This window comes from Colossoma macropomum, unplaced genomic scaffold, assembly GCF_904425465.1.
Source record: "Colossoma macropomum unplaced genomic scaffold, Colossoma_macropomum, whole genome shotgun sequence".
Lineage (NCBI taxonomy): Eukaryota > Metazoa > Chordata > Actinopteri > Characiformes > Serrasalmidae > Colossoma > Colossoma macropomum.
In genome coordinates, this window is record NW_023494809.1 from 31145287 (window position 1) to 31167525 (window position 22239).

General features: G+C 42.5%; 1 protein-coding gene across 2 annotated transcripts; it reads left to right on the plus strand.

Moving 5' to 3' along the window:
* The first annotated feature begins 1648 nt into the window (after nucleotides 1-1648).
* Nucleotides 1649-21198, plus strand: prpf4bb (pre-mRNA processing factor 4Bb). 2 transcript variants are annotated; one of them, XM_036558809.1, is made up of 15 exons: nucleotides 1649-1770; nucleotides 3357-4604; nucleotides 7543-7698; nucleotides 7843-7998; nucleotides 8814-8895; nucleotides 11660-11870; nucleotides 12824-12897; nucleotides 13047-13137; nucleotides 13959-14106; nucleotides 14253-14390; nucleotides 15626-15779; nucleotides 15985-16099; nucleotides 17010-17161; nucleotides 17738-17824; nucleotides 20515-21198. In XM_036558809.1, the coding sequence occupies exons 1-15, from the start codon at nucleotides 1724-1726 to the stop codon at nucleotides 20716-20718; spliced, it is 3063 nt and encodes a 1020-aa protein (XP_036414702.1). In that variant the 5' UTR covers nucleotides 1649-1723; the 3' UTR covers nucleotides 20719-21198. The 2 variants fall into 2 exon arrangements, with proteins under 2 accessions (XP_036414702.1, XP_036414703.1); XM_036558810.1 differs by having other exon boundaries at nucleotides 12827-12897.
* Nucleotides 21199-22239: the final 1041 nt, after the last annotated feature.

Consider the following 22239-nt stretch of genomic DNA (forward strand, 5'->3'; position numbering starts at 1 on the left):
CTCCGCCTCTCTGAGATGCTCTTTATACCCAATCATGTTACTGACCTGTTGCCAATTAACCACCAGGTGTTTTTTAGCATTACACAACTTTACCAGCCTTTTGTTGCCCCGTCCCAACATTTCTGGAACGTGTTGTTGGCATCAAATTTAAAATGGGCAAATATTTTTCAAAAAACACTAATATTTCTCAGTTTCTACATCTGATGTGTTGTCTTTGTACTGTTTTCTATTTAATATAGGGTTTAAATGATTTACACATCATTGCATTTCGTTTTTATTTACATTTTGCACAGCGTCACAACTTTTTTGGAAATGGGGTTGTACAGTTTTAAAGAAACCTCATCACTGCTTGTTTATTAACTCCTTAAAAATCAGCCAGTGAAGTTCCTGCTAAAGCCTGAGTAGACTGATAAATCAATGTGATTGGTTATTAATCTCAGTGTTACTAAACTCTGCTAAAGCCTGAGTAGACTGATAAATCAATGTGATCAGTTATTAATCTCAGTGTTACTGAGCTCTGCTAGAGCCTAAGTAGACCGATAAATCAATGTGATCAGTTATTAATCTCAGCGTTACTAAACTCTGCTAAAGCCTGAGTAGACTGATAAATCAATGTGATCAGTTATTAATCTCAGCGTTACTGAGCTCTGCTAAAGCCTGAGTAGACTGATAAATCAACGTGATCAGTCATTAATTGAATTAAGACGGGATGAAATGCAGCTATCTCTGTAAAAACAGAATTTTATTAACTGTTTTGAAATAAAGGACATAGATATTGAATGTAAACACTGCCAGTACTGAATTCGCTGTTATGTTATAAAAACCAACATATTTACATATATCAGCCAGAGCAGTTTAGCTCCACCCACTCACCCTGAAGTTATACATTTACTCATTTCTAACCACCTCCACTCAGCCTGCAACTGCAATAGTCTAAAAACCAACCAAAAATATCCAGCCAACAGCGTCCTGTGGGCAGCATCCTGTGACCACTGATGAAGGACTAGAGGATGACCAACACAAACTGTGCAGCAGCAGATGAGCTATCGTCTCTGACTTTACATCTACAAGGTGGACTGACAAGGTAGGAGTGTCTAATAGAGTGGACAGTGAGTGGACACAGTGTTTAAAAACTCCAGCAGCACTGCTGTGTCTGATCCACTCATACCAGCACAACACTCACTAACACACCGCCACCACGTCAGTGTTACTGCAGAGCTGAGAATGATCCACCACCCAAATAGTACCTGCTCTGTGAGGGTCCATGGGGGTCCTGACCACTGAAGAACAGGGTAACAAAATATGCAGAGACACAGATGGACTACAGTCTGTAACTAGAACTACAGAGTGAAACTATACGGTCAGTGGAGCTGATAAAATGGACAGTGAGTGTAGATACAAGTGATGGACTTAATGAAGTGGCTGCTGATTGGTGTGTGAATATACGTACATGAAAAGCAAGTATCGGCAGCTTTACAGCAGACGGCCTATTCTTAACTTTTAATGTAACTTAATGTAAAGAGAGTTTGGTATATATAAATATATATATATACACCGATCAGGCATAACATTCTGACCACCTCCAACGGCTCGTCGGGTCTCCGTCGCGCTGGCGGTCGAGCGCAGTGAGCGGTGGGGGGCAGTACTGAGCAGAAGCCCCTCAGACTCTTTCTCCGTCGGTCTCAGGTCCGCGGGGAGACACAGCGGCCGCCAGGCGGAGAAAATGGCGGAGGTGGAGATGGATCTACCGAGCGGGCGGCTGAATAACGGGTGAGGACGGCTTCCATTCTGCGCCGTGTCCGGTGCTTCAGTGCCGGACTGTGTCCTCCTGCGGTCAGTTACCCGATTAGGGGGGGTATTCGGCTCCGAACGGGCCGTAAGCCGTCCTGTGCTCAGCGCTGCGGACCGGGCTAGCCCGTTAGCCTAGCGCTGCTAGCGGAGTTAGCCTCGCTCCACACGAGCATCGGCTAACCGGGCTCGCCAGCGCGGGCGGTGGGAGCCGGTCCGAGCGCTCTGTTCCGATAAGGTTCGACTGTAGCAGTTTATTTTAGGTAGTTTAACGGCTGAGCGGTTGGATTGTAACGCTAGTCGCCTACTTTCCTCACAAGAGGTGCTAATTAGCATAGCACCAGCATTAGCCTCTCTCGGCAGACGCGCACGAACAGCGTTAGCAGCAGAACCGCCGCAACTTTTCGGTCCTAGAGTCGGACCGAGAGGTTCGGACCCCCTTTACTCTTTCTTTGGCCGGCGAAATTCAGAAGCTGTGGCGAGCGGAACACTCAGGTAGCGCGGGAGCGTTAGCGTCGAAACTTCGCTGCTTGGTCCACATGCGGGGAGGAAGCGGAGCCAACAGCGTTAGTTACACCGACCAGCTCCTGCGTGAAGTCCACCTCCTCGTTTCTGCGCTCTTTGTCCACTTTATCAGCTCCACTGACCATATAGGTGCACTTTGTAGTTCTACAGTTACAGACTGTAGTCCATCTGTTTCTCTGCGTACTTTGTTACCCTGTTCTTCAGTGGTCAGGACCCCCATGGACCCTCACAGAGCAGGTACTATTTGGGTGGTGGATCATTCTCAGCACGGCAGTAACTCTGACGTGGTGGTGGTGTGTTAGTGTGCGTTGTGCTGGTCTGAGTGGATCAGACAGCAGTGCTGCTGAAGTTTTTAAGCACCTCAGTGTCACTGCTGGACTGAGAATCAAAAACATCCAGCCAACAGCGTCCTGTGGGCAGCGTCCTGTGACCACTGATGAAGGACTAGAGGATGACCAACACAAACTGTGCAGCAGCAGATGAGCTATCGTCTCTGACTTTACATGGTGGACCAACAAGGTAGGAGTGTCTAATAGAGTGGACAGTGAGCGGATGCAGTGTTTACGAACTCTGAGGTGAATCGAGGCAAACTTTTTGTCGTGGGGGACCGAAGTGCGCCGTTTGAGTTGGAGCAGGGACCAAAAAGACAAAGCAGAATGGAACTAAATAGGTATAGGTGTCAAGTGGAGCTTTTACAATGCATTTTCTAACATTGCTGTACAATTTGTTGCTAAAATACTTCAAATATGTAGTTTTAAAAAGTTAAATGAAGTATAAAGCTGTGTTTTCTTATTGTTTAGTGGGATGAGGTTGGGATAGCTCTCTGATAGGCTGAGTCAGACGTCCTCGGGCACATTTTTGGCAGCACAGGAGAGTTAAGCACTTGATAATTGGGTGAAGTAATGACTTCACAGTCCTTTTCTTCGTTCCACATGGTTTAGTAGTTCGATAACTTCTGTGAATCTTTGCATAGATATACATACATATAAAGGCAAAGTTATGATGTGTTGTTATTATTACTTTTGTTTTAATTGTATCAACAGAAAAGAAGACTTGGAAAGTCCGGAGAAGAGTGGGAATGAGAACGGCGAAATGTCAGAGGAGGACGAGGAGGAGGAGGGCGAGGAGCAGGCCGAGGTGAACGGAGAGAACCAGCGTGAAGGCTCTAAGCACCACAGCAGCAGCGGTAGTAAACACAAGAAGAAGAAACATAAGCACCGTAGCAAACACAAAAAGCATAAGCATGCGTCCGAGGAGGAGAAGGAGAAGAAGCGCAAGCACAGACACAAACATAAGAAGCACAGGCGCAAGGAGACGACGTCTCCGTCCGCGGGAGCCGTCAGCCGGAAGGCCGAGGATGCCTCCCCCACTTCTGAGAACCCAAACATGGACGACAGAGCCCTGCTGGAGGACCTAGAGAAGCAGCGGGCGCTGATTAAAGCCGAGCTGGACAGTCAGCTGATGGAGGGGAAGGTGCAGTCAGGCATGGGTCTTATCTTACAGGGGTATAACTCCGGCTCCGAGGAGGATGCAGAGGGGCAGAGGGCGCGTAACGGGGAACAGCGTCAGAGAAGCAGCGGAGGCAAAACTCGTTCACCCAGGGACCAGAGCAGCAAGGGGGGCAAAGCCAGACGTGAATCGCCGGATGCCGGGAAAGCCAGCGGGAAGCGCCGCAGCCGCAGCAGGTCCAGGGACAGATCGGGGAAGGACAGCAAAGCCACCAAGACGACCAAAAGCAGCAGAGAGTCGGCCAAGGAGCGCAGCAAGTCTAAAGACAAGAAGCGCTCCCGGAGCCGGGACAGATCCAAAGACAGGGGAAGGAAGTCCCCGTCTCCGTCCAGCAGGAGGCGCTCCTCGACAGAAAGGAGAACCGAACAGAAAGGACGTTCCGACCGGCGCTCCTCCCCTACTCGGACAGAGGAGAAGCGGACTCAAGAGCAGGCCAGCCGGCGGTCCGTGTCGCGCAGGAGCCGCTCGCGGGATCGTAGGTCCCGCTCCAAAGATGGACACCCGGCCCGTTCGGAGACGGACAGGGAACAGAGGCCGGGGAAGTCTCCTTCCAAGGATGCTTCGTCGGGGAAGGAGAACCGCTCGCCACACATCAGGAGGCCATCGAGCCCTCAGCGTCGCCGCAGTTCCTCTCCCCGCCGCAGGGAGCGTCAGTCCCATCCTCCGCCCTCAGGCTCCACCGAACGGAGCGCCAAACAGAGTCACTCGCCCTCGAGGAACAGATCGCCTGCCAGGAGGGTTCGAAGTCGCTCGGGCGAGCGCAGGAGAGACTCACCGGTCAGGTAGGGATCTTTTATTTCAGCTGTGTTAGTGAGAACATACTGTCACTGGAGAGGAGTGATGGAGTGATAACCCTGGATATACTAGGTTAAGCACTTTACTCAGTGGCACTTGTTCTGTGCCCTGCAACTACAAGATCTCAATTAAATGGACAGGAAAAATAAACAGTGTCAACAAGCAATCAGATTGGCCCAATCTCATTTCTTATTTTTACCCCTACCCCTCGTTTTCGAGTGTCTCCTTGGAACTGAGTTACAGGGTAGTGGTTGAAATCTTCCCTCTGAAATGGCACCCTCAAATAAAAAGAGCATCACTTCATTAACAGCTACCAGCGCTGCTCTGTAGGCGACCCTGCCAGTCTGCAGTGACAGCAGAGGAGGGTAAAGTTCAGCTCCTCACTGCTGGGCTTTAGTTACATTTAGGGCATCATATGATCTTCAAAGAGGGGGGCAATTATTTATTATCACCCACCACTGATTCTTCAGTGATATGAAGCTGAAGTCAGATATTCACCAGATTCTTGTTCGAATTCTCCCGTTCCATTTAAGGTGGAACGGGAAATTTAGCTACTGAGATCAGCACTACTAGTGATTTTTTGTGTGCTTATGACGAAAAGGGCCATAATACACTGAAACAACATTAAACTAAGATAAACCGATGGTTATTATAATTTTTAACAGAGAAAATTCTCACACTTGTGGGTTTCTTTGGTCTCTCGTTCAGTCGTCTTGCCAGTTTTTCTTTTTTTCCCATAACTCTCTGTTTGGAGTCTCTGAAAAACCTCCGTTTGGAGGGTCATGTAGCCCCAACACTTCACCCTCCCCCTAGATGTGAACGCTCAAAACGGAGGGGTAGTTCTATGCGGTAGGGATGAAGGGTTGTGATAGCTGTATGATTATCATTTATTAGGCCCGTCAACAAATTACAAATCCATTTTTTGCATATTAGTGAGCATCATCCCCAGTCAGATTACCACACCTTTCACATTAGCTTCAGCTGATGTTTTGATGAGCCAGGACGTCTACCTGATCCTCATTTCAGTTAATCAATATCGTTCTTGTTCCCTCAGTGGTTCACCAGTGTGCTAATATTTTGCATTAGGAATATCATTAATATTGTGGTGGTCTGTCAATACTGCGGGTCCTGATTTGTACAGTAGGCTGTGGCTTGCTCAGTGAATTTTGTACTTTGCGTTGTATTTACAGATCTTGTACTTTCGCCACAGGGGTTGTCTCTGGGCTGCTCTGAGCTGTTAAAGAGGATCAGTTTTATTTTTAGTTTGATATCAAAGTGGACAGTTGGCACCTGAAACAGGAGCTTCTGTTTGTCAGCTTTGGCTGTCTTAACTGTTTTTTCAGTGACTGTGCAATATTGAAAATAGCTGGAAAGTGAGCTCTTGGGACAGTTTTGAAATTGAAACTCACAGCTAAACTATATCTGATTCCCTGTCTGTTCAGTTAAGCTGAGTTTGTTATTAAGCTTCTCAGCCAGCATAGTGAATCTTACTCTCGTTAGCCAGGTGTTTCCAGCCGGACGGGCAGTTCATTTAGCTGAATTAGTGATTTTAAAGTCATCTAAAGCTTTCAGGCTACTTGAGGGACTGCAGAGTTCATTTGATCTGACTCAGGTTGTGTCTTATGTCTGTATTTTGCATTTGTTTAGTCCAACACTTAATCATGCCTAATCTCCTGTCAGTACTACTTATCATTTACCACTCCAGCCTCGGGAATGATCAGACTGTGCGTTTACGTGTACTGAAAAATCCGATAACTGCAGAAAATCAGATTTTATCAGTAATCCAGTCAACACATTTACATGCACATGAGTAATCAGATAATGGGGAAACTCCGGGTCTACATGAATCAGACAGTAATCAGATTTCTGCTTTACAGCCAGCCGATAAACTCACAGAATAAAACATGATGTAAACATAATGTAAAACTCAAATTTTTTTAAGCATCGCGCCGATTTACCTGAAAATATGAACAAACATCATCTAGAAGATGAAGAATATTTAAATCCTTTGGTTTCAAATGACTGCTCACTTATTTCTGGTACCACTGTCTGTTTTCGCACATGCTCAGACTGAGAAATCCGAAAGAAATCAGAGTAAGAGTTTACAGCACTGAGAAGTCTGATTACTGAGCTAAAATCCAGCCTCTTTATCGGATCTCTTATTCAGATTTCTAAACCTTACTCCGATCTAAGAAATCAGTGTTTACATGACCATTTGAATAATCAGATAACAACAGAAATCTGATTATGATCAGATTATTGGGCGCATGTGAACGCACAGTGTTTTCATTTGATCATAAAAGGGAAAGGCACGTTTAAGCTTACCTTATTCTTATAGAATATTCAAATATTCATGATATTTAGTGGCTTATTCTAAAATGAAAATGTTCAGTAGAGTGTTGTACTTCGGGCTGCAGCTGTCGAATATTTTCATTTTTGAATATTCGTGATATTTGAGCCCTAAATAAAATACTCTGGTATTTGCCTTAAAATAAGGACACCTTAAAAGTGTGTGACTGTCTAAACCATGTTTCTTAGATTACAGAGATTAAGGGCCACAAAACTAACTTTTTTTTATTATTATTATTATTATTATTACTATTATTATTTGTTAGATTTTACACATCAACTATTTTCAAGTTGTGAATAGGGGCTGTTTGCCCCCTTAAAGCACTCTTGCAGCTCCCAAATTCTCTAGTTTAGATCAGGTGGTCCTGAGAAACTACAATACAGCTAACACGCTGGGTCTAATGTTCTGGTGCTTTAGGGTTAGAAATAAACTCTACGTGGTACTTGTCCTCCAGGCTCAGTACTACCTGTGGAGGGGAGTGGCTCTCCGGCAGGTTGGTCTTTATTTTGTGCTCTGTTTTGGTGTAAAAGCAGAGAGGCTTCACACTAATATCTGGACGTTTCTGCCTCCCTCAGGAAGCGCTCTCGTGCTGATGGGATCGGAAGGTCACATGACTCGAGCCCAATGAGGCGCAGGGTCAGCCGCTCACCGCTCAGACGAAGGTCCATGTCACCACGCAGGCAGGCCCGCCTCTCGCCGAGGAGACGGAGCCGCACTCCTCTGAGACGAAGGTGAGAGAGCGAACGGAATAGACTCACCTGGGACAGCGTTCATCGAACAGCTCACTTCAGAAGCGCCGACTCTGGGTTGGACACTGATGGTATAAATAAGGAGGCCACTGGCTGACCGGCTCTTCTGCCCTGTTTTTCTCTCAGGTCTCCTGAGAGGGATCGGTTCGGACGCTCCAGACCTCGTCGCTCCACCTCCAGGGACCGTGAGCGCAGGAGGAGGCGGAGCCGAGACGAGGACAAGTTCAAGGGGAGCCTGTCGGAGGGCATGAAGGCGGACCAAGACTCCTCCTCTGAGGAAGTGTAAGTAGGAGGGGTTGCTCATACACTGCCATTGTATTCGTTCAGTGAGTGGAATAAAGATTGGAAAGGACTTATATTCTGTATATAGCAGCTCAAAGGGGAATTCCACCCAATTTTCAAAATTTTTGCATAATTAAACAATAATCAGAATTGTTTGGTATAAAATGCTCTGTTCTATTGAAGATTAATGAGTTAGAATTGTTCACAGTGGTGGTGGGAATCAGATGTCTGAAGAGTTTAATACCTCTAAAAGCCACATCACCAAGAGTTATTACATGAGATGGTTACAGATGTGCTGTCTGATACCTGAGACAGTGTTTTATGATCGCTTCTGGAGAAAGTTTTGGCCTTTTTTTAAAAACTGTTCATATTATTTTTTCACATTTCTCGATATTTTGCTGATATTAGCATTACATATAAAACTCAGAAGACACTTGTAGGTTCACTGGTGGTTCTGGATAGTAAATAAAATGGCTATATTTGTGTTGTAGTCATGGTGACCCCTGGTTCCTATCACCACCACTGTAAAGACATCCGAGTCTCTACAGTTAACCATTTCACATCATGTTTGTTTACATATCAATGAGTAAATTATGCAGAAGTTTTGAAAAATTTGGTGGAATTGCCCTTTAACTGTGCACAGCATTGCCTATAAAAGAAAGGACTAATAGCAGATGCATTAAATCAGGTAAGTTCCTGTAGAGAAAGTGGCCCGAGAAAACGTCCAGTGAGATTAGAAACACCTGTTCGTGATCCTGTAGGTTTTCTGTTTGTTAATTGTCGTTTAGATTACTTAAATTTGTCAATCTTTTCAGGATGGAAGACTTCGATGCTGAAGAGGAGGATGAGGAAGCTCTGATTGAACAGCGACGACAGCAGCGGCTCGCTATAGTGCAGGTGGGAGACTGACAAGTGTTTAGACCTGTGATCAGAAGTTGCTCCAAGTTTTGTTGTGGAGAAAAGTTCTCATTGTTCTGCATGTGAAAAATTTATATAAAAAATCTTTTAAACCATTTTCATTTGAATGTTTCCAACAAGAAACGCTCAAAAGGAGAGAAAAGAGTAGTGCAGCATGATGTTCTCCTCGTGCTCTGTGCTCACTGGTTTAACAGGCTTACTAATAGGGGTGCGGGAAAAACTCGATTCTTAGATGCATCGCGATGCGGACGTGAACGATTCTGAATCGATTCATTCAACGTCAAAAATCGATTTTCTAAATATTTAATTTATAACGTAATGTTGACGGATCGCAAAAGCCGGAACTGGAAGTGGGTAAGTGCAGCGCCCGGACAGTCTGTGGCGGCACATAACAAAAACACAACTGGATGAGTGAGAAATCCGACCGGCTCCCTCTGCATTAAAGCCAGGTTAGATCAGGAGTCACAACCCAAATGATAAGAAGAGCCGTTTTGCCTTTCAACGAAGTCAAACCACCTTGGGAGCCACAACACTGAATGTCCAGTATGTCTCAGTGTGTGATGATGTCGTAGTATGGGCAAAAAATATAAACGAGAGCGCAGATTTACTCCGCTCTGCTTTAAGCTTTAGCTACAGGCGCTTTCCTTCCATCTCCGCCAGAAAACCTTTCTTCAAAACTAGAAGAGTTTCTTGTAAAATGTATCAGCGTCCGGCTGTTTTACGAGGCTGAAGCCGCTTCTCATTCGCCAGCTTCTCGTTCTAATTTTCCCGTTCCACCTTAAATTCTGCCTTAGGTGCTGAATGTAACTGCTGCCCCATTTAAGGTGGAACGGGAAAATACGAAAGAGAAGCGAGTTCATTTTCTCAACTTTTTAGAGAAAGACAGTCTCTCAGCAGATTTAACCAACCGCGCTGCTTATAAATGCGAATAAGTCTCCAAATGTTCGTCTCAATCTCTGTTTCTTCGTTCGCTACTGGCGAGGCCGGACCTCGGGGCTATGTGACCTGCTGTCTGCTGTCTGTTCTCGGTCGTTGAGAACCAGGGCTTTCGCGTTATGCTGCACACTTTGGAGCCGAGATTCAGCGTCCAGTCTCGAAAATACCCCCCCAATCTCTACAGCGAGACCAAAAGGGTGGCTGTAACGTGCTGCGTGGACACCCATCACCACTGGATCTTATTTCAGGGTAACAGCGCATTTTATCGCAGATGAGTGGCAGCAGCGTCTCTGAATGAGAGCCTTCTAGTTCACTTGCCACATCACCTCCATTTGATTTATTAATAAAAGATATTTTAGATAATTAAAACAAAGTATTTGTAATGATCTGTAATGCATTTACATTATGGATCATTACAAATACTTTGCTTTAAAACTACCAAGTCCTCAGACCGTAGGAAGACAGAAATCATGTATAGAGAAAAAAGATGCATCGATAATCGTTTTATAATCGCATCGCAGCCTCTGAATCGTAATCGAATCGTGAGATGCCTAAAGATTCCCACCCCTACTTACTAACATGGTTTATTTTATTTGTTCATTAAAAAAGAAAGAAAAAAACAGTAAGGTAAGTGTACAAAGGTATAGATACACTAAAATAGCTCTGGGAAGAGGAAATGGCCTCATGAGCTCCTCATCATTTATTAAGAAATCAGTGCGGCCTTGAAGGGTGGCTCTGGGTTTGTCAGGTGACTAGCTTAGTCACTTTTTGTTAAATAAATAAATAAATGAATTCATTAATTAATACATTATAGTCTTTTCCACTCTGCCTATTTCCCTGTATAGTGTTTATAAATTGACTTTTATATAAATTATTTAAATTTATTATGATTTGCAATGGAATTATTATACTATGTCAATAAGACGTGTGTTAATGGACCGCAAACACTCGGCACACGCGCAGGCACGGCGGAGGGGCATACAGAAACAGGCTGCCTGTCAGATACAGCTGCGTGCCGCTGTCTGATTTAGTTAATTTTCTGTGACAAATATAAGCTTTTGATCCTGACTTTTAAATATTTATAACTTATAATGATCGAATAAGGAAATACATACATCACTGAAGACAAGTGCATTTTACGGCATAAGAAAATCGAAATGTAGCCGAACTTAAATCCATCTGTAATAAGTTATTAACGTTACCGTGTGAACTCATTTGTTTTGTTAGAGTTTGTTACTTGACAGCGCCTGTTGTCTCCCTTTAGCAGGGCCACGTGATGTGAAATATCTGAAGTTGTGTGAACTATCAACCATTAATGACTTACTCATTTATCGTGTTGTCTAAATCATTTTTCTACTGAATATGTTGATGTTGAATGTTAGGCTTTAATGATGTAGGCTTTTAATGACGACGTCACCAACCAATCAACTGTTAAATTAGTCACCAAGTAATTTGGTCGTCAATTTAACTAAGTCGAGTAATCGTTGCACTCTCATTGGAGATACAGCTGAAGACTGTCACCACTGTGGCCCCTGCAGGAAGATCATGTGGCGTGAATAAACATTCTCAGTTTCACCCGTTGTGTTTTCATGAGCTGCTTTCTTGCAAGATACAAGTTGTCGCTCTAACCAGCTCTGTTGTCTTGGGCACTTTTCCATTCTCTTGAATGCTAATTTTATCAGCTCTTGGTCTCTTGAACACTAAGCCCAGCAACACTCTCTCTCTCTCTCTCTCTCTCTCTCTCTCTCTCTCTCTCTCTCTCTCTCTCTCTCTCTCTCTCTCTCTTCCCCCTCATTTTCTTTTTTAGAAATACAAGGCAGTGAACGAGGACAGCAACATGGGCTCCATGGCGTCCGAGCCCAGCAGCCCCCAGAGCAGCACACGCAGCCGTTCAGCCTCTCCAGACGACATCCTGGAAAGAGCGGCTGCAGATGTGAAAGAGTACGAGCGCGAGAACGTGAATACGTTTGAGGCCATCGTGAAGGCCAAGCACAACCTCATCGCCCAGGAGAAAGAAGGTCAGTGCTCCTGCGGGGGTCAAAGACAAAGTAGTGCAATAGCTCTTATCCAGATTTACATTTGGATAAGTAGGAAAGCAGTTGTGGAAGAATGGAGGGAAACACTTTTAATTGCAATGCATTGAACAGGTGGATTGCCTGTCATTCATATGCATTGAAGCCCAAGATTAATGTGTCTGTAGCATGGGACAAATTTTTGAAAATTATTTTATTTGAATTGAATTATAAATTGAGTGCAGTTGAAAGCTTTGATTTTCTGTTTTCTCAGTGTAGAGAAGTGAGTGCATTGCTGTGTTTACATACAATTGTATGCACAGGGTTGAATATCCCTGGTTAGATTACATTTTGTTTAATTTTCTAAATAAAAATAAGTTAACGCTCTTCTTTAGGGAGCAAACTTCTAATGCACAATTATTTATTTGCTGCACACTAAAAATGATGGTTCTTCTGCAGCAAAGAAAATGGCTCTACTTAGAACTATGAACATTCAAAGAACCCTGTGCATGATTAAAGGGTTCTTTGCATTGTGAAGTGGTTCTTCAGATTGATGGAGAATGTGCTGTAGATGGTTCTGTATAGAGCCTTTTTGAAAAGGGTTCTATATAGCACCAAAAAGGGTTTGTATGTTACGATGTCAGGCTTGTTACAATAGAAGAATCCTTTTTGTTGCTATATAGAACACAAAGGTTCTATATACAACCATCCACAGCACACTCTCCATCAATCTGAAGAACACTTTCAGGATGCAAAGAACCCGTTAATCATACAAAGGGTTCTTTGGATGTTCATGGTTGAATATAGAACAATGTCCTTTACTAAAGAACCCTTGAAGAACCATCTTTTGTGTGTGTGTATGGGATAGAAATTTATTAAGGCAGCATAACATTGTGTGTTATTTATAAGATAGATGCTTGAAATAAACATGCGAATGCTCTGTGCTCTTTGTTCATCAGCAGCCAACACAAAAAAGCCCTCCGCCCCTGACATGTTCACGGAGTCTGACGACATGTTCGCTGCAGATTTCGACGTAAGTTTGGGGGTTAAAAAGTACTTAAAACCAATTCCACTCTTAGTCCACTCTTTCAGTCATGATTGTTTCTGCTCACAGGGGTTGTACAAACGTGAACACCCAGTGTGTAGAGAAGCTCTGACTTCTTTCTCTTGCGTTCTCTACAGAGTGCCAGGCTCAGGGCTGTGGGCATCGGGAAGGACTTTAAAGAGAATCCAAATCTCAGGGACAACTGGACTGATTCTGAAGGCTACTATCGTAAGTGCTTCGTCGTGAAAAACACAATACAGTGACCATTTTGTACAAGGGACTTTACAAACTCCTGTTTTCTACAGTAAAATCTCAGATAGACTCTCTGCTGATGATGACATCCAGTAGCACTGTCAACATAGTGCGTTTACATGCACTTAATCCGATAACTGCAGAAAATCGGAATTTGTCAGTAATCCGATCATCAAACGTTTACATGCATTTGGGTAATCAGGTAATGGGGAAAGTCCAGGAGAGTCAGACAGTAATCAGATTTCTGCACGACATAAACATAATGTGAAACTCGAATTTCATGCCACAGCTTTTTTTTAAACATCGCGCCACTTTACCTGAAAATATGAACATACATCATCTAGAAGATGAAGAATATGTAAATCCTTTATTTCGTCAAGAATGTAGTCGGTTTCAGCGCCGCTCCAAAAGTGTTTTGTTGCATCTCGCAGATGCACGGACTGAGAAATCTGAAAGAAATCAGAGTAAGAGTTTACTTGCACTTAGAAATCTGATTACTGAGCTAAAAATCCAGCTTCTTTATCAGAATTCTAGTCCATACTCTAATCTAAGAAATCAGTGTGCTGTTTGTGACCATTTGAATAAATAGGTAACAGCAGAAATCTGATTATGATCGGATGATTGAGTGCATGTAAACACACAATTGTGTATATATGTATATATATATATATATATATATATATATATATATATATATATATATATATATATATATACATTAAATTAAAGTCAAGAGAAGACTTGAGTTAGTCGTGTATCCAGATCAGCCCTTAGTGTTTCCCTCCTTCTTCTTCCAGGTGTAAACATTGGTGAGATGCTGGATAAGCGCTATGATGTGTATGGCTACACGGGGCAGGGTGTCTTCAGCAACGTTGTCCGAGCCAGAGACACTGCCCGTGCTGGCCAGGAGGTGGCAGTGAAAATCATCCGAAACAACGAGCTCATGTGAGTGCTTGTAATATTTTCAAAGAGGTTTAAATAAAACACTTGTGAGTGTAATTATTTGTTGATTTATTCATCTGGAATGGGCTCAGTGGTTTCATATTTTGATTTCTTTGAAATTGCTTAGAATGTGTTGTGTGATCTAACAGGCAGAAGACAGGGCTGAAGGAACTGGAGTTCCTGAAGAAGCTCAACGATGCTGATCCTGATGATAAATTCCACTGCTTGCGCCTCTTCAGGCATTTCTACCACAAACAGCACTTGTGTCTAGTGTTTGAGCCTCTCAGGTACTGCACATTATGTTTGTATGTACAGTGGAGTGCAGAGGTCTGAGACTGCTAGTGAAAATGCTTCTATTTTGCATTGTCTTGTAATGTAACAATTGGAGTGAAATGCAGAGTCTCATTAATGTTAATTTTTGGTATTTTGGTATAATAAATATAAGCCTCTGATGGGTAGATGAAATCCAGTCAAGAGCAGTCAGAACACATGCTTCAGGGGAAGAGATTATAACCCTTTTTAAGACCTTCTGCCTTTGCATGCTTCTTTCCTCTGTCTCGAAGTGTGATTCACTAATGGTTTAGTGTGTGATTCACAGTATTTCAGTCGCCCATGTATCGTGTGAGACGCCCAGTCTTTTATTATCTGTTAAGACTTTAAACGTCGTGTAGTGAACCCAAGGCTTAATACAGCACCCATTTTCTAGCGCTGCATGTGAACGTGCCCACCTCGACTTTCAAATCTACAAATCACATATTCTACTAATCAAATCCAGTCCAATGCAGAATATCAACAAAACCTCAAGACATGCCACAAAGACCAAAAGTGTATTTAAACTGATCTGTAAGCAAAACAGTTGAACAAGCATTAAAAGGGAATCCATGTTTTCTGTAAATTTGCACTGTAGGTTTATTTAGGAAGTAAACGACCCACAACAACAAACTTGGGCTTGTATTTTAATGCTGTTCACAAAAACGCATCTGTCCAGCTCACACTACTGAGGAGCAGTGACGCTTTAAAGATAGCATGGTATTAATAAAAGGATGTAAATACATTAGATAGAACGACCAAAATTAAATAACACAATTATAATATCATTATTGCAATGATAGTTGTTGATTATTATAATAATAGACAAATTCTTATTAATAATTATATAATAAAATATATTGTTATTAATTATTCTACTTATAATAATGAGTAATTATAATAGGATTTATAATTATTGTTAACTCATTTAAACAGCCTGTTTGAAAGGTTTTAAAAAAAGTCATTTTCTTCATTTAAAATTTAACAGTGGACCTAGAAAGAGTGCAGAAACAAAGATTTTTCTTTTTCAGTTTTTCAAATTCCTAAAATTTTCTTGGTTTTAAAGAGACAATCGCAGATTTTCAATCTTGGACACCACTGTCTGTGTGTGCCTCTGTAAATCAATGTCATCTGGATCAAAAATTGGGATGAAAGTGAAGTTCAACCATGTAATCTTAAATCTCACTTTCTTCTTTTCTCCCTCACTACACAGTATGAATCTACGAGAGGTCCTGAAGAAGTACGGGAAAGATGTAGGGCTCCACATTAAGGCCGTTCGCTCTTACAGCCAGCAGCTCTTTCTGGCCCTGAAGCTTCTGAAGCGCTGCAACATCCTACATGCTGACATCAAACCTGACAACATATTGGTGAGCTTAAAACTTGCGTCTCACAGTTGGTGTATTGTGAAAGAAAGTAGTTAATAGATTCTGTTTAATGGTTTGACTGAGTGCATGTAGTCCACCATTGACCTCTTGTTTCAGAGGAACCGGTATGAGAGGATTAAATGCATGAAACGGGTGTAGCTTCACTCTCTTTCCCCTTCTTTCTTCTCTCTCTCTCTGCCTGTGGCAGGTGAACGAGTCCAAGACCATCCTGAAACTCTGTGACTTTGGCTCAGCGTCTCACGTGGCTGACAACGACATCACACCTTACCTGGTCAGCAGGTTCTACAGAGCTCCTGAGATCAGTAAGCTCACCTTCACTACTTTATTTCCTTGTGGCTGAGTGCCAGGAACCGGGCCCACTCCCATTTCACCCTTCGGCCCTACCCCTTCGTTTGTCATGTTCATGTCTAGGGGTGGGGTGTCCCGGTTCTTGTTGAGGTAGAGGGGTAGGGTGAAGTATTAGAGCTACGTGACCCTCCAAACGGAGTATTATGAGAAAAAAAGAAAAACTGGCAAGATGGAGCACAAGAAACCAAAGAAACCCACAAATGTGAGAATTTTCTCTGTCAAGAAATTACGATAACCATTGTGTTGTCTTAGTTTAATGTTGTTTCAGTGTATTTTGGTTCTTTTCTTCATAACAAGCATAAAAATCACTAGTAGTGCCGACGTCTCGGTAGCTAAATTTAAACGGTGCAGCAGTTACATTCTGGCCCCTCAGGCGTCAGAACTGCAGAACCATGTAAGGTGGAACAGGAAAATTAGAATGAGAATCTGGCAAATATCTGACTTCAGCTTCATATCACTGAAGAATTAGGGGTGGGTGATAATAAATAATTGCCCCCCTCTTTGAAGTCATATGATGCCCTAAATGTAACTAAAGCCCAGCAGTGAGGAGCTGAACTTTACCCTCCTCTGCTGTCACTGCAGACTGGCAGGGTCGCCTACAGAGCAGCGCTGGTAGCTGTTAATGAAGTGATGCTCTTTTTATTTGAGGGTCCCATTTCAGAGGGAAGATTTCAACCACTACCCTGTAACTCAGTTCCAAGGGGCAACACTCGAAAACAAGGGGTAGGGGTGAAAATAAGGAATGGGACTGGGCCTTGATCTTGCTCTTCTGTCTTGCTCTGGAAATTAAAATTGCATAAAAGTAAATTGTTGTGTGGCAGTTAGAATGTTATACTAATTTCTTCTCTCTGTTTCTGTCTGCAGTTATTGGGAAGCCATATGATTACGGTATTGATATGTGGTCAGTGGGCTGCACGCTGTATGAGCTCTACACAGGAAAAATCCTGTTCCCCGGCTCCTCCAACAACCACATGATCAAACTCTCCATGGACCTCAAGGGCAAGATGCCCAACAAGGTCTGGCCAGCACTGTTGGTTAATACTGTTGTGCTCTCTTAAAGATGGTTCTTCAAGGGTTCTTTAGTAAAGAAAATAGTTGTATATAAAACCATGAACAGTCAAAGGACCTTTTGCATGATTAAAGGGTTCCTTGCATGGTTAAATGGTTCTTCAGATTGATGATAGAATGTGCTGTACATGGTTCTATATAGGGTCTTTTTAAAAATCCTTCTATATAGTACCAAAAAGGTTTGTTCTTTTGTTACCAGCTCAACATTGTAACAATAGAAGAATCCTTTTTGGTGCTACATAGAACCCTTTTCAGAAAGGTTCTGGATAGAACCATGTACTGCACTCTGCAATCTGGAACATTTTCACGATGCAGAGAAACCGTTAATCATGTAAAGGGTTCTTTGAGTGTTCTTGATTCTATATAGAACCATTTTCTGAACTCTTGAAGAACCATCTTGTGTGAGACATTCAATTAGAACAGTATATAGTTGCAAAACAGTCATGACTTTCTTTGGCAGATGCTGTAATCTTCAAATATTTTATGCTGCTACATTAATCATGTTTTTCGTATCTGTCTTTTAGATGATCCGGAAAGGCTTGTTCAAAGATCAACACTTCGACCAGAACTTGAATTTCCTGTACATAGAAGTGGACAAAGTGACTGAGAGGGTTTGTTCAGCTTCATCAAATTCAGTCCAGTCATTGTGTAGAATTGTCAGTAGACCATTTTTGTTTATTTTTGTTTATTTTTAGGATCCCCATTAGCTGCTATTGTGATAGCTGCTATTCTTCCTGGGGTCCAGTAGACATATCATACATAACACAAATAGTACGGTAACAATTACCAATACAAGTCATACAAACCCAAGAGTAAAGAATTAAGAAAAACAATATGGAAAATTCTGATTTCGAAAACAAAAAGCATCACAGTTATCGTCCGTCTTAACAGAATTTCGTATTTTGTAGTGAGGGCAAGCAAAAAGGCAAAATAAGGCGAAAAGAGGTTATAACGAGTTTCAGCTACAACAGGTGTCGCATGCGGCTCTTTTACTGTCCTGTTGCTCCACAGCTGAATCAGATTAGTAGGTAAAAATAAAATAATCCTCCTTTACAGTAAAATAAAGCTCTGCTGATCGTTCAACACAGTTTAACAATAAATGGTCTTAAACTCTGGAGTTAATGTAGAACTGCTAATTCACCCTTTAACCCTGAAGATCAGCGCAGACTGCTGGTCGCCATAGCAACACAGACGGCAAAGAGAGAGATTTAAGACCAACATCGATCATTTGGAGATGAATGGACTTCTGTGTTTATAATCACTCCAGCTGGTTTCCTAAAATGTTTAATCTGCAGCGAAAAATTGTCAAACGCTAAAAAGTCGCAAAGCTGAAGTCCATGTCTTGTTCAAATTTTCCCGTTCCACCTTAAATGGTGCAGCAGTTACATTCTGGTGCCTCAGACACCATTTAAGGTGGAATGAGAAAATTCAAACAAGATGCTGGTGAACGAGAAGCCAAATGTTGAGAGACATTTTACAAGAAACTGTTGTACTTTTGGAAAAGTTTCCTGCTGGAGATGCGAGAAAATCAGCTATATCTGAGCTAAAGCTTAAAGCAGAGCAAAGTCAGTCTCTACATATTTTATATGTAAATTTATATTTGTTAGTCTATACTAATTTACTAACATATTTACAGCCAAGATGTTAGAATGGACACAATGTTGTGGAGGTTTGATTTGTTGAAAAGATAAATGGCTCTTCTTAACATTTGGTTTACGACCACTGGGCTACAAGAAGCACTCAGAATCCCAGGTTATCACATGGGTGTACCTGTTTGTGCTTTTATGCACACAAGAAGTGTAGCGAAAATGTAAACAGGGTGTAAATTAAGTTGAAACACTGTTATCACAGTCACAGCTGGAGAAATATTGACTACACATTGCCTGTTGACTTGAAACTGTAAAGAGAGTGATTAACAAGCAGCTCTTCTGTCTCCGTGGTCTGCTGCTCACACAGCGGAGTACACGCACATCTCTCTTCACCTTTTATTTCTCTCTTCCACATGTTGTCTTTTTCCTGAATCACTTGTTCAGTTACATTGCCAACCATCTAACACTCGTGAAGATCGTGAGCTCAGTCGGAGGGCTAAAGATTGACCCGTTTATCCTTTCACACTACCAGATCAACTACACTGTGAATCGCTTACGATTGAGCTCCCAACCTGGAAAATCGCTTAAGATTGTGAAAATTTGTCAGAAGGGGCAAATCAGGGTTAAAATTGGGCTAAAAATTGTCATGTAGGCCCAGCTTTAGTTACTGTCACCTGGTAGCGTCTGCACACTTGTCCTAATGGACTAAAGTGGTCTGCAGCACAGTTGCAATTCTAGAACCACAAACAAGAGCAACTCCAACCTTTTTGGTCTCACTTTATTTGGATAGTCCAGTAGATTCCCCTGTAGAATCTGTTGAAACTCTAATTCTGGTGGTGGGTTAAGATTTGAAACAAGGTGAGGGTTGGTTTAGGTTTTGGGTTGAGGTTAAGATTAGGATTAGAGCAGGTTTAGAGTTGAAGATGATTATGGTCAGTTTAGTAGATATTTATTTGAATCTAACTTGAAAGTAAATTAAGCATCTACAAAACATCTAAATTGGACTATCCAAATAGTGTTATCACCTTTTTATCCAGAAATAAACTTCTTTACAAGATGTTCACTGGAGATGTACCTGTTTAAGAATTAATGAAGTGATACTGAATGAATGTAGGCCCATTTAAATACAAAAAGGATTCTGGGAACCATGTTTACGTTAATCAAACCATAAAATCTTTTACTGACTGGGCATTAAAGTGGTAGATTTTCATATCAGGTTAACTAAGAAAGCAGCCCCTTCAGACAAACTAATGCTAAAGCTAATACTGGAGCTATTCAGAGTAAAATTAGATGCTGAGGAGGATGCAGCATCTTTTACAAGAGGTCTTTATTGAAACAATGGAAATTAGGGCAGTTTCAGATTAGTTGCAGGATGCTTTGCATTATGCAACTCGAGTGCAATCTAGTTGCATGAAGGTTTCACTGTGTAAGGCTACTTTTAAACTTGTAGAATTTTCCCTTTGCTTGACGAAGGAATTACTGCAGAGAGATGAGTCGGTCATTATTTTGCAAAGTCATTTGGCATCCAAAATGTGTTTCCTGCACATTCAAGACATGCATATGTGACGTTTGGTGGTGATAACGGTGATGAACAGTATAAGTAATGAGCACTATATAAGATTGTGTGCATAAAAGGTGACAATCTTACACAAATTACTCAAGCACCTTCTCTCTCTCTCTCTCTCTCTCTCTCTCTCTCTCTCTCTCTCTAGGAGAAAGTGACAGTAATGAGCACTATTAACCCCACGAAGGACCTGCTAGCAGACCTGATCGGTGGCCAGAGGCTTCCTGAGGAGCAGCGGAAGAAGGTGATGCAGCTGAAAGATCTGCTGGATGGCACTCTGATGTTGGACCCAGCCAAGCGCATCAGTATCAACCAGGCCTTGCAGCACCCCTTCATCCAGGACAAGATCTGACCTTTCTTCACTTTTTAATCTCTGACTTTTCTTTGACCTTCCACTGGAAGTGCAGTGGTCACGCCAGTCCTTCTCCTGGAGGTCTGCCGTCCTGTAAAAGTTGAGTGCAGTCCAGATCTAACTGTCCTGATCCACTTAAATGAGGTCTTCAGACGGCTGTGATCACCTTGGTTAGGTATGTCGGGAAAGGACGGCGCTGAACTGTTAAGGGAAGCCGATCTGCGGGTGGAGGGTTGGTCACCGGAGCACTGGAGTCAGAGCTGTGATGCTGGTCTGGGACCGAACCAACAACCTCCAGCTGAGAATGTTTAGAACCATTGAAGACTTTTTTGTTTTTTTTGTTTTTTTACTCCTATTTGCTTTGTTTTACAAGGATGTTTTTGTTTCCCCATGTGTTGATTACGGAGCTGTCAGAATGATCTGATTTTTATTGTAAATAATCCATGCATAATTACATCTTGTCGTTCACACCAGAAATGAGTTGTTTTTCTCTGCGATCGTTGTTAGGTTTGGACTTTGCATCTTATTTAACTTCAAGTGTGGTTGACGTTTGAGGGGGACCCGTCAGCGAGAGCAGCCAGTTGAGGCGTTGACGTGGTAAGGCACTTGATCAGTGTGTAATCTGAGACGATAACACGTGACTAAATCTCCCAGATTGTTATCTAGTACTGTGGATTTCTGTGAATCCAGTCTAGAATTCCTCAAAATGAACTAAATGGTTTTGATGCTTAGATTTGATCCCACAATTTTAACGTGACCAGGTGTTTCAAGCGCATACCTCATCAGTGCTCTTCACACTAGTTAGATATCACTAGCGTAACTCCTTCGTTCTGTTGACCCGAAAACCCATCGGCTAATTCTTCTCTGCTGTATGTGGATTAATTCCTTCGAGGCAGAACAATAGAAGTTCTTACATGCAGTCAAAGCCTGTTTTGCTTCTCTCAGTGAATTCAGTGAATGCCCGAATCTTCCAGTACCTCTTCTCCTGTGGCGCTGCTGAAGTGACTGAACGTAAGAGAACAGAATGGATGAGTCCAGGACTTGTGCTGCTGTTTGAATGATGTCATCTCAGATTTAGAACCGTACTGTATGAGGGGGAACCTTACGCCGGAGCTTTTGGTTCTATTCTTTAACTGGGATCTGAGTCGAACCTCAGCCCTTTTCTGCGAGGCACCAGATGAATTATGTCTGCCTTACGTCTTTGGACGTGTTGAGTGTGATCAAGAATGTTATGCTCAACTCGAACTCCCAACACAGAAAATCACTTAAGATTATGAAAATTTGCCGAAAGGGGCAAAACGGTTAAAATCTGGCTAAAATCGTGCTGCTTAGGCCCAGCTTTAGGTACCATCAGTCAGACTTGCAGTTCAGACCACCTGGTATCATCCACACACCTGTGCTAACGGACCAAGTTCAGCAGCACAGTGGCAATTTTAGAACCTCACAGAAGAGTAACTTACACTGCCTTACACGATGTTCACTGTAGATATACGGGTTTGAGAGTTGATAAAACGATAATAA